Source organism: Ranitomeya imitator, chromosome 5 (assembly GCF_032444005.1).
Source record: "Ranitomeya imitator isolate aRanImi1 chromosome 5, aRanImi1.pri, whole genome shotgun sequence".
In the NCBI taxonomy this organism is placed as follows: Eukaryota; Metazoa; Chordata; class Amphibia; order Anura; family Dendrobatidae; genus Ranitomeya; species Ranitomeya imitator.
In genome coordinates this window covers 265810027-265826735 of record NC_091286.1, presented here as the reverse complement: position 1 = coordinate 265826735, position 16709 = coordinate 265810027, and the positions used below count along the sequence as shown (strand labels likewise).

The 16709-nt window shown below is 44.9% G+C and overlaps 1 protein-coding gene across 1 annotated transcript in view; it reads right to left on the bottom strand.

The window, feature by feature from the left end:
- MFSD4B (major facilitator superfamily domain containing 4B) overlaps window positions 1–16244 on the bottom strand; it is a 66474-nt gene extending 50230 nt beyond the window's left edge. The window contains exon 1 of the mRNA XM_069726143.1: window positions 15552–16244. Within this exon, the coding sequence (XP_069582244.1) occupies window positions 15552–15824 (273 nt within the window). The 5' untranslated portion in view covers window positions 15825–16244. The remainder of the gene's footprint in view (window positions 1–15551) is intronic.
- Between the last annotated feature and the right edge of the window lie 465 nt (window positions 16245–16709).

The following is a 16709-nucleotide window of genomic DNA, read 5'->3' as shown; positions in this document are numbered from 1 at the left end:
ACAACTTTTGGGGTCCAATTTCTTCTCTTACCCTTGGAAAAATAAAAAATTGGGGGCGAAAAGAATTTTTGTGAAAAAATATGATTTTTTTATTTTTACGGTTCTGCATTATAAACTTCTGTGAAGCACTGGGTGGGTCAAAGTGCTCACCACACCTCTAGATAAGTTCCTTAGGGGGTCTACTTTCCAAAATGGTGTCACTTGTGGGGGGTTTCAATGTTTAGGCACATCAGTGGCTTTCCAAACGCAACATGGCATCCCATCTCAATTCCTGTCAATTTTGCATTGAAAAGTCAAACGGCGCTCCTTCCCTTCCGAGCTCTCCCATCCGCCCAAACAGTGGTTTACCCCCACATATGGGATATCAGCTTACTCAGGACAAATTGTACAACAACTATTGGGGTCCAATTTCTTCTCTTACCCTTGGAAAAATAAAAAATTGGGGGCGAAAAGATAATTTTTGTGAAAAAATATGATTTTTTATTTTTACGGTTCTACATTATAAACTTCTGTGAAGCACTTGGTGGGTGAAAGAGCTCACCACACCTCTAGATAAGTTCCTTAGGGGGTCTACTTTCCAAAATGGTGTCACTTGTGGGGGGTTTCAATGTTTAGGCACATCAGGGGCTCTCCAAACGAAACATGGCGTCCCATCTCAATTCCAGTCAATTTTGCATTGAAAAGTCAAATGGCGCTCCTTCGCTTCCGAGCTGTGCCATGCGCCCAAACAGTGGTTTACCCCCACATGTGGGGTATTGGCGTACTCAGGACAAATTGTACAACAATGATTGCGGTCCATTTTCTCCTGTTACCCTTGGTAAAATAAAACAAATTGGAGCTGAATTAAATTTTTTGTGAAAAAAAGTTAAATGTTCATTTTTATTTAAACATTCAAAAAATTCCTGTGAAGCACCAGAAGGGTTAATAAACTTCTTGAATGTGGTTTTAAGCACCTTGAGGGGTGTAGTTTTTAGAATGGTGTCACACTTGGGTATTTTCTATCATATAGACCCCTCAAAATGACTTCAAATGAGATGTGGTCCCTAAAAAAAAAATGGTGTTGTAGAAATGAGAAATTGCTGGTCAACTTTTCACCCTTATAACTCCCTAACAAAAAAAAATTTTGGTTCCAAAATTGTGCTGATGTAAAGTAGACATGTGGGAAATGTTACTTATTAAGTATTTTGTGTGACATATCTCTGTGATTTAATTGCATAAAAATTCAAAGTTGGAAAATTGCGAAATTTTCATAATTTTCGCCAAATTTCCGTTTTTTTCACAAATAAACGCAGGTACTATCAAAGAATTTTTACCATTGTCATGAAGTACAATATGTCACGAGAAAACAATGTCAGATTCACTGGGATCCGTTGAAACGTTCCAGAGTTATAACCTCATAAAGGGACAGTGGTCAGAATTGTACAAATTGGCCCGGTCATTAACGTGCAAACCACCCTTGGGGGTAAAGGGGTTAAAATAATTTTTCAAGCTGGTGTTATAAAGTATTCTAATTTACTGAGATTACTTTTGGGTTTTCATTGGCTGTAAGCCATAATCATCAACATTAACAAACAAACACTTGAAATAGATCACTGTTTGTAATGGCTCTATATAATATACAAGCTTCACTTTTTGTATTGAAAAACTGAAATAAATTAACCTTTTGATGATATTCTAACTTAGTGAAAAGCACCATGATAGGAGCTGTATATACCATAAGCTAACTGTGTGTTCTCAGATAATAGGCTTAGTAGTGGAAGCAGCAGCGGCCTCGTCGATTACTCGTCAGTCAATTGCATAATCACCCTGACGATTGAAGGCAACACAGTTGTGTCCCCTGACAAACTGGTGACAGCGGTAGGATCTGCATGATCTCCCCGATGTTATCTGTGACGCTTGGAATCACAGACTTTGCCCTCTCCTGGACCACCTCATACCTTCCTAGCTGCAGATTTAGTGATTGCCTTTCTCATACTACTTCTTCATCTAGTTGTGTGACAGTATACCTCAAGGCTCTGTCCTGGCACACCTATTCTTCTCCATCTATAGTTTTGGCCTGGAACAACTCAAAGACATTTAAATCGACCTCACTGCTGTCCAGAATCCAAGAGTGTCTATCAGCCACATCCCCTTTCTCACCATGCTTTTTAAAACTTAATATGGGTAAAACCAAACTAATCATATTTCCTTAATTCCACTACCAGACCTATCTAAGGCTATAAATTACATCATGCTTTCCCTTTTACTGGAAGCCTGCTGCCTCATAGTAACATGCAGAAGGAGGTGGTAAGAGCTGAATGAATAGTTTGATGGACAGGACAGGGTTGAGGGTTCATTCAGCTCTTACCACCTCCTTCTGCATCCAACTCCCTTCCTCAACAGTCAGTCTGCTAAAATGTTAGTGCACACCTTTATTATCTCCCCCCTAGACTACTGCAATACCGTACTCCGTGGCCTCCTAACTAACACTCTTGCGCCTCTCCAGTCTATCCCTTAAAAAGGGTTTAGCCAGATTTTTTTTTATTTTACTACGTGCCTAAATACGAGGGGCGATCCAAAAGTAATGATAAATCGGTTATTTCTATTGCACACAGAAATTAAAATAAAATGTTTTCTTCTCTCTTAGGTACCCACTAGTCCAGGAAAAAAAAAAAAAAATCACTTAAATAGACCACGATTCCCGGGAGCTACATTCATTTGCATATGAACTGCCGAGGAGTGAACATCAAAATGGAAAAAAAAACGAGCTCAGAGCTGTCATCAAATACCTCTGCTTGAAAAAAATGACTACCAAAGACATACACAGCGACTTGGTGGAAACATTGGGGGACTCTTCTCCTCCATATTCCACAGTTGCACGCTGGGCCAAGGAATTTAAGCTGGGAAGAACATCGACAGAAGATGAACATCGTCAAGGACGCCCATCCACGTCCCTCAATGAAGAAAACGTGAAAAAAAGTTGAAGAAGTTGTATTGGCAGATCGAAGAGTGACTATCAGGCATGTAGCTGAGGTCCCAGGGATCTCATATGGCAGTATTCAAAGAATCCTTGCAAAAGAATTGCATATGAGAAAAGTCTCCGCGCGTTGGGTGCCAAAAATGTTAACCGACGAGCAAAAGAAGAAACGAGTTGACATTTCAATAGCAAATCTCGAAAAGTTCCAAGCAGACAAGGAAAATTTTTTGTCACGTTTTTTGACCATGGACAAGACCTGGATCCACCACTTTGATCCCGAAACTAAACAACAATCGATGACGTGGAAACGAGCCGACGAACAAACGCCGAAGAAATTCAAAGTTTCAAGCTCAGCAGGGAAGGTTATGGCGTCCGTTTTTTGGGACGATGAAGGAATTATTATGGTGGACTATTTGGAGAAGGGAGCCACTATTACGGGCTCCTACTACGCAGAACAAATAAGAAGATTGTGGGAGGCTATCAAGGAGAAAAGGCACGGCAAACTGCGGGCTGGAGTGTTGTTTCACCAAGATAACGCGCCGGCTCACAAAGCTGCTGTTGCCATGGCTACCATTCAAGAAGCGGGCTTTGAACTGGTGGAACACCCCCCCTATTGGCCAGATCTAGCCCCCAGTGACTTCTTTCTCTTTCCTCGGCTCAAGGAACACCTCCGGGGCAAGATATTTGATGACAATAGCGACGTGATAACCGCTTTTGGGGATTTTTTTGAGGGTCAAGATCAAGAATTTTTTTCTAAGGGAATTCTAAGTTTAGAAAAGAGATGGACTAAATGTATAGACTTGATAGGAGACTATGTAAAAAAATTAAAAAATTTTTTTGACTATATTCATTGTGTTTAGTATTGATTATCATTACTTTTGGATCGCCCCTCGTATTAACAGGAAGGAAGTTGCCCGTGTCCGATTCAGATCACATACCGCTCATGCCGGCAATTCAGCGGTATACAGCAGATCAGTGACATCAAAGTACCAAGTAGTAGTAGTATTAGTAGCAGTAACACAGCTCGTCTAGCAGTATACAGCTGAACAGTGACATCACAGCGCCAAGCACCATGTAGTAATAACACCACTAGTGTAGCAGTATAAAGCAGAGCAGTGACATCACAGCATCATGTAGTAGTAACACCATTGTCCGGCGGTATACAGCAGAGCAGTGATGTCACAGCACAAAGAAGTAGTACCACCACTTGACCAGCAGTATACAGCAGAACAGTGATGTCACAGCAACTTGTAGTAGTAGTAAAACGTGTCCAGCAGTTTACAGCAAAGCAGTGACATCACAGCACCATGTAGTAGAAACACCATCGTCCAGCAGTATACAGCAGAGCAGTGACATCACAGCACCATGTAGTAGTAACACTTGTCCAGAGGTATTCAGCAGAGCAGTGACGTCACAGCACCATGTAGTAGTAACACTTGTACCATGTAGTAGTAACACCATTGTCCAGCGGTATACGGGTCATTCCATATCAAGTGATCCAAATATGAATATTTCTTTTACCTGACGTCTTTAGATTTTTTTTATTTTTTTTGTTTTTATGAAGTACAACTTTAGTTAATTACAAATTAAAAGTTTAGAATTTTTTTCTTCATCAGTTAATTTTTTTAAAGATTTCTAAAGTTTTGAAAAAAGGCAGATTTTGGCCTGGTATAGCTTTACATTTTTTATCATATCTTGGGCTAGAACTAAGATAAAGAGTTGGGAGTGGCATCATTTTTCTCAGAACGGTACCGGCTTTCATTTGATATGTCACAAGACTATGTTTCTTTATATTTTGTTTTGGAGAAATCAAATTCAAAATTTTGATGCGCAATTATGAAAAAAGCGTATGTTTTAAAATTGTGAAAACATGCATGTGTGTTACTTGTGGTCTTGATTATATTTGTACAGGGATTCAACTTGGGACCTATCAAATTTGTATTTTATTTTTAAGCCTTGAATCATCTGATTTTATGCTTGTGTGAATTTCTTCCTTTTTTCTTTTCAAATTACAACTTAGGCTTCTTTCACACTAGCGTCGGAATCTCCCCGTCGCAATGCGTCGGGGAGAGATTCCGACGCTAGCGTTTAACGCTTTGAACAATGGGTGCAGCGGATGCATTTTTCCGGCGCATCCGCTGCCCCATTGTAAGGTGCGCGGAGGTGGGGGCGGAGTTCCGGCCGCGCATGCGCGGTTGGAAAAAGCGGTCCGTCGGGAGAAAAAAACGTTACATGTAGGGGTTTTTTTTCCCGACGGTCCGCCAAAGCACGACGCATCCGTCGCAAGACGGATGCGAAGTGTGCAAATCCTTCGCAAATGCGTCGCCAATAGAAGTCTATGGGGAAAAAACGCATCCTGCAAGCACTTTTGCAGGATGCGTTTTTTCTGCAAAACGACGCATTGTGACGGATTTACAAAAAACGCTAGTGTGAAAGTACCCTTATTGAATTCAACATTTATATGCAACAATAAAGAACCGCAAAAAACAAATACCGAAGTGCCTGAATAAATACATCTTAATCATCATAACACAACTTCCTCAGCATTTTCAACCTGAATGCATTGATTAAGCCAAAAGAAAACAGGTGATCACATCCTCAAGTGTGGTTTTCTAAATACAGTCTCATCCTAATTATATGTTAAAAACAAGATTAAAAGAACCAATATTTTTACGACCTATTTATACTTGTAACAATTTTTTTTCTACTATATCACTAAACATGTCATTTATGAAGTGTTTAAGAATAGTACAGTAGTTAAATCCTTGTTCTATAAAATATGAACTAATCAAACAATTAACAGTAGGTTTTTAAACTGGCCTTTTATCATCAACTAGATGGTGGCCCAATTCTAACGCATCGGGTATTCTAGAATATGCATGTCCACGTAGTATATTGCCCAGCCACGTAGTATATTGCACAGCCCACGTAGTATATTGCCCAGCGACGTAGTATATTGCCCAGCGACGTAGTATATTGCCCAGCGACGTAGTATATTGCCCAGCGACGTAGTATATTGCCCAGCGACGTAGTATATTGCCCAGTCACGTAGTATATTGCCCAGTCACGTAGTATATTGCCCAGCCACGTAGTATATTGCACAGCGACGTAGTATATTGCCCAGTCACGTAGTATACAGCACAGCGACGTAGTATACAGCACAGAGCCACGTAGTATATTGCCCAGCCACTTAGTATATTGGCCAGCTACGTAGTATATTGCCCAGCCATGTATGTCACAGGTTAAAAAAAAAAAAAATAAATAAACATATACTCACCTTCCAAGGGCCCCTTGTAGTTCGGTCACATGACCGTGACGTCATGGCAGGTCCTTCTCCCATACCATCCTTGGCACCGGAACCTGCCGCTTGCATGGAGCGGTCACCGGAGCGTTGCAAAAGGTGAGTATATAATGATTTTTTATTTTTTTTAAATTATTTTTAACATTAGATGTTTTTACTATTGACGCTGCATAGGCAGCATCAATAGTAAAAACTTGGTCACACAGGGTTAATAGCGGCGGTAATGGAGTGAGTTACCCGCGGCATAACGCGGTCCGTTACCGCTGGCATTATCCCTGTGTGAGCGGTGACTGCGGGGAGTATGGAGCGGGCGCCGGGCACCTGACTGCAGGGGAGTAGGGAGGGACTAATCGGACTGTGGCCGTCGCTGATTGGTCGCGGCAGCCATTACAGGCAGCTGGCGAGACCAATCAGCGACTTGGATTCCATGACAGACAGAGGCCGCGACCAATGAATATTCGTGACAGACAGAAGGACAGACAGAAAGACGGAAATGACCCTTAGACAATTATATAGTAGATGTGTCCCTTCTAGTGGGAGAAATGTCATCTTGTCCATAAGCGCTTACTGGCAAAGGAAAGCCTGTCATGGCGTTCGGCTGCACCTGAGTTAATATCTGATTTTTGTAACTTTTATAATGTCTGGTTTTCTTGGATACACAAAGGACGGCGCTGGACCAGAAGGTGCAATAAAGTCACTTCTATGTCTTCATTTTCACAATCTTTGGAGAGTACAGTATCCGCCACCCACGCCAATCATATTCACAGGTCACATCACCAGTTATGCCATCCATTGCCAATCTTGTGCCGCCTTCTACCACCTCATGGACTTCACTATCTTTGCTGAATGAAGAAATCCTTGTCTTTATTTCTGTTTCACTACATGGGATGACAGTCCGGTATTGCTGAGTCCCTGTGATGGGTTCTGCTTCCTGTAACTGATGTTATAACAAACTCTCCTCCGCTTCGTAGTCCTGGTTTGTACAATACATGAACTGGATGTTAAGAATATTTTTCTCACTCCATTTGAGGAGTTGCCTGGGTGTGTGAAAGTGGCCTCTGGAGGCCCGAGCTGCCGGCCTGTCATCTGCTCTGCAGTCACCGTCTACCCCTGGTCATTCTCAGCCCGAACAAAGCTTCTCCTCTGTCCTCTCCTGCTTCCAATACTCTAACATAATAAAATAATACAGTAATATCTAAAAATCATGGATTATTTGGTAAATATAGACCCCACACTTTTAGACCGACAGATCTGAACTGGAGATTTTCAAATTGAGACGAACAGTTTTATTTTTTTTTTTAAATATGATCCCATCACAATCCCAACTTGTATTTTGGTACAGATGTGGCTAGGCGCATAGCAGGCACATATACAGTTTTTGAAATTTTGAAATTAAACGCTTTTTTCGGAAATGCATTTTAAAATATTGCGTTGGCGTTCGCATGGGTAAAATATCAAAGATACTCTTGTGACATATCTGGTGAAAGCCTGTACAGTTCTGAGTAGAATGGTGTTTATTTTGTTTCTCTATCTTTTTTCTAGCTTGAGTTATGAGGAGAAATGTAAAGGCAGGCAACACCGAAATTTGCACTTTTTCCGAACTTTGAAAATCAAAAAAAATAAATAAAAAAAAATTTCTAGAATTTTTTTTTCTTCACATTTTGCATTCTCTGACACTATTACCAAATAACAAAATCTCAAAAGAATTAAAAAAAAAAAAAAAGAGGTAAAAATCATTGGTTCACTTGACATGGAATGACCCATACAGCTGAGCAGTGACGTCACAGCACCATGTAGTAGTAACACCATTGTCCAGCAGTATACAGCAGAGCAGTGATGTCACAGCACCATGTAGTAGTAACACCATTGTCCAGCAGAATACAGCAGAGCAGAGATGTCACAGCACCATGTAGTAGCAACACCACTTATCCAGCGGTATACAGCCGAGCTGTGACATCACAGCACCATGTAGTAGTAACATCATTGTCCAGTGGTATAAAGCTCAGCAGTGACGTCACAGCACCATGTAGTAGCAACACCATTGTCCAGCAGTATACAGCAGAGCAGTGACACCACAGCACCATGTAGTAGTAACAGTTGTCATTGCTCTGCTGTATACCGCTGGACAAGTGTTACTACTACATGGTGCTGTGATGTCATTGCTCTGCTGTATACTGCTGGACATCACAGCACCATGTAATAGTAACACTTGTCCAGCTGTATACAGCCGAGCAGTGATGTCACAGCACCATGTAGTAGAAACACCATTGTCCAGCAGTATACAGCAGAGCAGTGACATCACAGCACCATGTAGTAGTAACACTTGTCCAGCAGTATACAGCAGAGCAGGGATATCACAGCACCATGTAGTAGTAACACCATTATCCAGCAGTATACAGCCGAGCAGTGACATCACAGCACCATGTAATAGTAACAGCATTATCCAGCGGTATACAGCCAAGCAGTGACCTCACAGCACCATGTAGTAGTAACACCATTATCCAGCAGTATACAACCGAGCAGTGACATCACAGCACCATGTAGTAGATACACCATAGTCCAGCAGTATACAGCAGAGCAGTGACCTCACAGCACCATGTACTAGTAACACCATAGTCCAGCAGTATACAGCAGAGCAGTGACATCACAGCACCATGTAGTAGATACACCATAGTCCAGCAGTATACAGCAGAGCAGTGACCTCACAGCACCATGTAGTAGTTACACCATAGTCCAGCAGTATACAGCAGAGCAGTGACATCACAGCACCATGTAGTAGATACACCAGAGCAGTGACGTCACAGCACCATGTACTAGTAACACCATAGTCCAGCAGTATACAGCAGAGCAGTGACATCACAGCACCATGTAGTAGATACACCATAGTCCAGCAGTATACAGCAGAGCAGTGACCTCACAGCACCATGTAGTAGTTACACCATAGTCCAGCAGTATACAGCAGAGCAGTGACATCACAGCACCATGTAGTAGATACACCATAGTCCAGCAGTATACAGCAGAGCAGTGACGTCACAGCACCATGTACTAGTAACACCATAGTCCAGCAGTATACAGCCGAGCAGTGACATCACAGCACCATGTACTAGTAACACCATAGTCCAGCAGTATACAGCAGAGCAGTGACATCACAGCACCATGTACTAGTAACACCATAGTCCAGCAGTATACAGCAGAGCAGTGACATCACAGCACCATGTAGTAGATACACCATAGTCCAGCAGTATACAGCAGAGCAGTGACCTCACAGCACCATGTAGTAGTTACACCATAGTCCAGCAGTATACAGCAGAGCAGTGACATCACAGCACGATGTAGTAGATACACCATAGTCCAGCAGTATACAGCAGAGCAGTGACGTCACAGCACCATGTACTAGTAACACCATAGTCCAGCAGTATACAGCAGAGCAGTGACATCACAGCACCATGTAGTAGATACACCATTGTCCAGCAGTATACAGCAGAGCAGTGACCTCACAGCACCATGTAGTAGTTACACCATAGTCCAGCAGTATACAGCAGAGCAGTGACATCACAGCACCATGTAGTAGATACACCATAGTCCAGCAGTATACAGCAGAGCAGTGACGTCACAGCACCATGTACTAGTAACACCATAGTCCAGCAGTATACAGCCGAGCAGTGACATCACAGCACCATGTAGTAGTTACACCATAGTCCAGCAGTATACAGCAGAGCAGTGACCTCACAGCACCATGTAGTAGTTACACCATAGTCCAGCAGTATACAGCAGAGCAGTGACATCACAGCACCATGTAGTAGATACACCATAGTCCAGCAGTATACAGCAGAGCAGTGACGTCACAGCATCATGTACTAGTAACACCATAGTCCAGCAGTATACAGCTGAGCAGTGACATCACAGCACCATGTAGTAGTTACACCATAGTCCAGCAGTATACAGCAGAGCAGTGACCTCACAGCACCATGTAGTAGTTACACCATAGTCCAGCAGTATACAGCAGAGCAGTGACGTCACAGCACCATGTAGTAGTTACACCATAGTCCAGCAGTATACAGCAGAGCAGTGACGTCACAGCACCATGTAATAGTTACACCATAGTCCAGCAGTATACAGCAGAGCAGTGACATCACAGCACCATGTAGTAGTTACACCATAGTCCAGCAGTATACAGCAGAGCAGTGACGTCACAGCACCATGTAATAGTTACACCATAGTCCAGCAGTATACAGCAGAGCAGTGACGTCACAGCACCATGTAATAGTTACACCATAGTCCAGCAGTATACAGCCGAGCAGTGACGTCACAGCACCATGTAATAGTTACACCATAGTCCAGCAGTATACAGCCGAGCAGTGACGTCACAGCACCATGTACTAGTAACACCATAGTCCAGCAGTATACAGCCGAGCAGTGACGTCACAGCACCATGTACTAGTAACACCATAGTCCAGCAGTATACAGCCGAGCAGTGACGTCACAGCACCATGTACTAGTTACACCATAGTCCAGCAGTATACAGCCGAGCAGTGACGTCACAGCACCATGTAATAGTTACACCATAGTCCAGCAGTATACAGCCGAGCAGTGACGTCACAGCACCATGTACTAGTTACACCATAGTCCAGCAGTATACAGCCGAGCAGTGACGTCACAGCACCATGTACTAGTTACACCATAGTCCAGCAGTATACAGCCGAGCAGTGACGTCACAGCACCATGTAGTAGTTACACCATAGTCCAGCAGTATACAGCTGAGCAGTGACGTCACAGCACCATGTAGTAGTAACACCATTGTCCAGCAGTATACAGCAGAGCAGTGATGTCACAGCACCATGTAGTAGTAACACCATTGTCCAGCAGAATACAGCAGAGCAGAGATGTCACAGCACCATGTAGTAGCAACACCACTTATCCAGCGGTATACAGCCGAGCTGTGACATCACAGCACCATGTAGTAGTAACATCATTGTCCAGCAGTATACAGCAGAGCAGTGACACCACAGCCCCATGTAGTAGTAACAGTTGTCATTGCTCTGCTGTATACCGCTGGACAAGTGTTACTACTACATGGTGCTGTGATGTCATTGCTCTGCTGTATACTGCTGGACATCACAGCACCATGTAATAGTAACACTTGTCCAGCTGTATACAGCCGAGCAGTGATGTCACAGCACCATGTAGTAGAAACACCATTGTCCAGCAGTATACAGCAGAGCAGTGACATCACAGCACCATGTAGTAGTAACACTTGTCCAGCAGTATACAGCAGAGCAGGGATATCACAGCACCATGTAGTAGTAACACCATTATCCAGCAGTATACAGCCGAGCAGTGACATCACAGCACCATGTAATAGTAACAGCATTATCCAGCGGTATACAGCCAAGCAGTGACCTCACAGCACCATGTAGTAGTAACACCATTATCCAGCAGTATACAACCGAGCAGTGACATCACAGCACCATGTAGTAGATACACCATAGTCCAGCAGTATACAGCAGAGCAGTGACGTCACAGCACCATGTACTAGTAACACCATAGTCCAGCAGAGCAGTGACATCACAGCACCATGTAGTAGATACACCATAGTCCAGCAGTATACAGCAGAGCAGTGACCTCACAGCACCATGTAGTAGTTACACCATAGTCCAGCAGTATACAGCAGAGCAGTGACATCACAGCACCATGTAGTAGATACACCATAGTCCAGCAGTATACAGCAGAGCAGTGACGTCACAGCACCATGTACTAGTAACACCATAGTCCAGCAGTATACAGCCGAGCAGTGACATCACAGCACCATGTACTAGTAACACCATAGTCCAGCAGTATACAGCAGAGCAGTGACATCACAGCACCATGTACTAGTAACACCATAGTCCAGCAGTATACAGCAGAGCAGTGACATCACAGCACCATGTAGTAGATACACCATAGTCCAGCAGTATACAGCAGAGCAGTGACCTCACAGCACCATGTAGTAGTTACACCATAGTCCAGCAGTATACAGCAGAGCAGTGACATCACAGCACCATGTAGTAGATACACCATAGTCCAGCAGTATACAGCAGAGCAGTGACGTCACAGCACCATGTACTAGTAACACCATAGTCCAGCAGTATACAGCAGAGCAGTGACATCACAGCACCATGTAATAGTAACAGCATTATCCAGCGGTATACAGCCAAGCAGTGACCTCACAGCACCATGTAGTAGTAACACCATTATCCAGCAGTATACAACCGAGCAGTGACATCACAGCACCATGTAGTAGATACACCATAGTCCAGCAGTATACAGCAGAGCAGTGACGTCACAGCACCATGTACTAGTAACACCATAGTCCAGCAGTATACAGCCGAGCAGTGACATCACAGCACCATGTAGTAGTTACACCATAGTCTAGCAGTATACAGCAGAGCAGTGACATCACAGCACCATGTAGTAGATACACCATAGTCCAGCAGTATACAGCAGAGCAGTGACGTCACAGCACCATGTACTAGTAACACCATAGTCCAGCAGTATACAGCTGAGCAGTGACATCACAGCACCACGTACTAGTAACACCATAGTCCAGCAGTATACAGCAGAGCAGTGACATCACAGCACCATGTAGTAGTTACACCATAGTCCAGCAGTATACAGCAGAGCAGTGACCTCACAGCACCATGTAGTAGTTACACCATAGTCCAGCAGTATACAGCAGAGCAGTGACCTCACAGCACCATGTAGTAGTTACACCATAGTCCAGCAGTATACAGCAGAGCAGTGACGTCACAGCACCATGTAATAGTTACACCATAGTCCAGCAGTATACAGCAGAGCAGTGACATCACAGCACCATGTAGTAGTTACACCATAGTCCAGCAGTATACAGCAGAGCAGTGACCTCACAGCACCATGTAGTAGTAACACTTGTCCAGCAGTATACAGCAGAGCAGTGACATCACAGCACCATGTAGTAGTAACACCATTATCCAGCAGTATACAACCGAGCAGTGACATCACAGCACCATGTAATAGTAACACTTGTCCAGCTGTATACAGCCGAGCAGTGATGTCACAGCACCATGTAGTAGAAACACCATTGTCCAGCAGTATACAGCAGAGCAGTGACATCACAGCACCATGTAGTAGTAACACTTGTCCAGCAGTATACAGCAGAGCAGGGATATCACAGCACCATGTAGTAGTAACACCATTATCCAGCAGTATACAGCCGAGCAGTGACATCACAGCACCATGTAATAGTAACAGCATTATCCAGCGGTATACAACCAAGCAGTGACCTCACAGCACCATGTAGTAGTAACACCATAGTCCAGCAGTATACAGCCGAACAGTGACATCACAGCACCATGTAGTAGTTACACCATAGTCCAGCAGTATACAGCAGAGCAGTGACATCACAGCACCATGTAGTAGATACACCATAGTCCAGCAGTATACAGCAGAGCAGTGACGTCACAGCACCATGTACTAGTAACACCATAGTCCAGCAGTATACAGCTGAGCAGTGACATCACAGCACCATGTACTAGTAACACCATAGTCCAGCAGTATACAGCAGAGCAGTGACATCACAGCACCATGTAGTAGATACACCATAGTCCAGCAGTATACAGCAGAGCAGTGACCTCACAGCACCATGTAGTAGTTACACCATAGTCCAGCAGTATACAGCAGAGCAGTGACATCACAGCACCATGTAGTAGATACACCATAGTCCAGCAGTATACAGCAGAGCAGTGACGTCACAGCACCATGTACTAGTAACACCATAGTCCAGCAGTATACAGCCGAGCAGTGACATCACAGCACCATGTAGTAGTTACACCATAGTCCAGCAGTATACAGCAGAGCAGTGACCTCACAGCACCATGTAGTAGTTACACCATAGTCCAGCAGTATACAGCAGAGCAGTGACATCACAGCACCATGTAGTAGATACACCATAGTCCAGCAGTATACAGCAGAGCAGTGACGTCACAGCATCATGTACTAGTAACACCATAGTCCAGCAGTATACAGCTGAGCAGTGACGTCACAGCACCATGTAGTAGTTACACCATAGTCCAGCAGTATACAGCCGAGCAGTGACGTCACAGCACCATGTAGTAGTTACACCATAGTCCAGCAGTATACAGCCGAGCAGTGACGTCACAGCACCATGTAGTAGTTACACCATAGTCCAGCAGTATACAGCCGAGCAGTGACGTCACAGCACCATGTAGTAGTTACACCATAGTCCAGCAGTATACAGCCGAGCAGTGACGTCACAGCACCATGTAGTAGTTACACCATAGTCCAGCAGTATACAGCCGAGCAGTGACGTCACAGCACCATGTAGTAGTTACACCATAGTCCAGCAGTATACAGCCGAGCAGTGACAGCACAGCACCATGTAGTAGTTACACCATAGTCCAGCAGTATACAGCCGAGCAGTGACAGCACAGCACCATGTAGTAGTTACACCATAGTCCAGCAGTATACAGCCGAGCAGTGACGTCACAGCACCATGTAGTAGTTACACCATAGTCCAGCAGTATACAGCCGAGCAGTGACGTCACAGCACCATGTACTAGTAATACCATAGTCCAGCAGTATACAGCCGAGCAGTGACGTCACAGCACCATGTAGTAGTTACACCATAGTCCAGCAGTATACAGCCGAGCAGTGACGTCACAGCACCATGTACTAGTTACACCACAGTCCAGCAGTATACAGCCGAGCAGTGACGTCACAGCACCATGTACTAGTTACACCACAGTCCAGCAGTATACAGCCGAGCAGTGACGTCACAGCACCATGTAGTAGTTACACCATAGTCCAGCAGTATACAGCAGAGCAGTGACGTCACAGCACCATGTACTAGTTACACCATAGTCCAGCAGTATACAGCCGAGCAGTGACGTCACAGCACCATGTAGTAGTTACACCATAGTCCAGCAGTATACAGCCGAGCAGTGACGTCACAGCACCATGTAGTAGTTACACCATAGTCCAGCAGTATACAGCCGAGCAGTGACGTCACAGCACCATGTAGTAGTTACACCATAGTCCAGCAGTATACAGCCGAGCAGTGACGGCACAGCACCATGTAATAGTTACACCATAGTCCAGCAGTATACAGCCGAGCAGTGACGTCACAGCACCATGTACTAGTAATACCATAGTCCAGCAGTATACAGCCGAGCAGTGACGTCACAGCACCATGTAGTAGTAACACTTATCCAGCAGTGACTGGGCACATGACAGGCTGCAGCTGACAGGATAATATCTTACCAGCCCAAGGAAAGCCGCGCACATGACAGTGGTCACACAGCACCGCAGCCCCCCGCACTGCTGTCCTCCTCTCCCCCTCAGGCCTCCGGGCACCAACCGCACTTCATCCTCCGCTTTCCTCAGACGACTCCCGCCTTCCTCATCTTCCCGGCTGCCTCTGACACTTGCTGGCCGCTTCTCAAACAAAGTGTCCTCTTCCTCCTCGTCACCAGCCTCGTCGTCCTCCGCCCTGGCGAAGCGCACCTGCTTCTTCTTTTTACCATTCGCCGCCATGTCCCCTTATCTAGGATGTCACGGAGAGCCGCGGCCTCATGTCTCCCGAAGGATCCGGCTCTGTCGTCCTCTCCCCGGGAACAACCCGGATGTAGCCGCCCCAGCCTAGCAGTGACAGGCCGGGTGTACCGGGAGGAGCGGGAAGAGCCCGCCCCTTCTCTCCGCATCTGTGAGTCTCGGCAGAGTGACGGGGAACACTCTGACAGACTCCCTCGGTTTCTGCCACGAATCTTTCGTGTTATTATAACTTCTGTTTTATCTCGTCATGGAGGAATCTGCTGTGGGGTTAGGACATTCAGCCATGTGCAGACACTTTTGTTAAAAAATGCGCAAAATGTAGCTCAGGTCCGATAGGCGCCATAGTATTCCGGCTGTAACACTGGAGCTGTGGAGACTTGGTTGAGTGGCCGGTGTCACATCATCATAGTATGGGGAGGTTTACCCGTGCAGGTGTTCTTGGCGGAGGCGTAACTAGGGCTTTAGTTCGGGGGGCAACATTTCTGAGTGGGCCCCTAACCATGTAACCCCAGAGGTGTATCTAGCTCTTCTTGCACCCGGGGCAAAGGATCAGTTTGGCGCCCCCACCCCCCCTCAGATCTCTGCCCCCTATAACATCCTCAGATTTCTGCCCCCATAATGTCCTGATTTCTGCCCCCATCGCTTCCCTTCCAGGGTGCAGTTGCATGTGGTGGAGAAATCTGAGGAACACAGTAGTATATAGTACAGCCCACATAGTAGTATACAGCACAGCCCGCATAGTAGTATACAGCACAGCCCACACAGCAGTATACAGCACTGCCCGCTTAGTAGTACAGTCATGGCCAAAAGTATTGTCACCCCTGCAATTCTGTCAGATAATACTCAGTTTCTTCCTGAAAATGATTG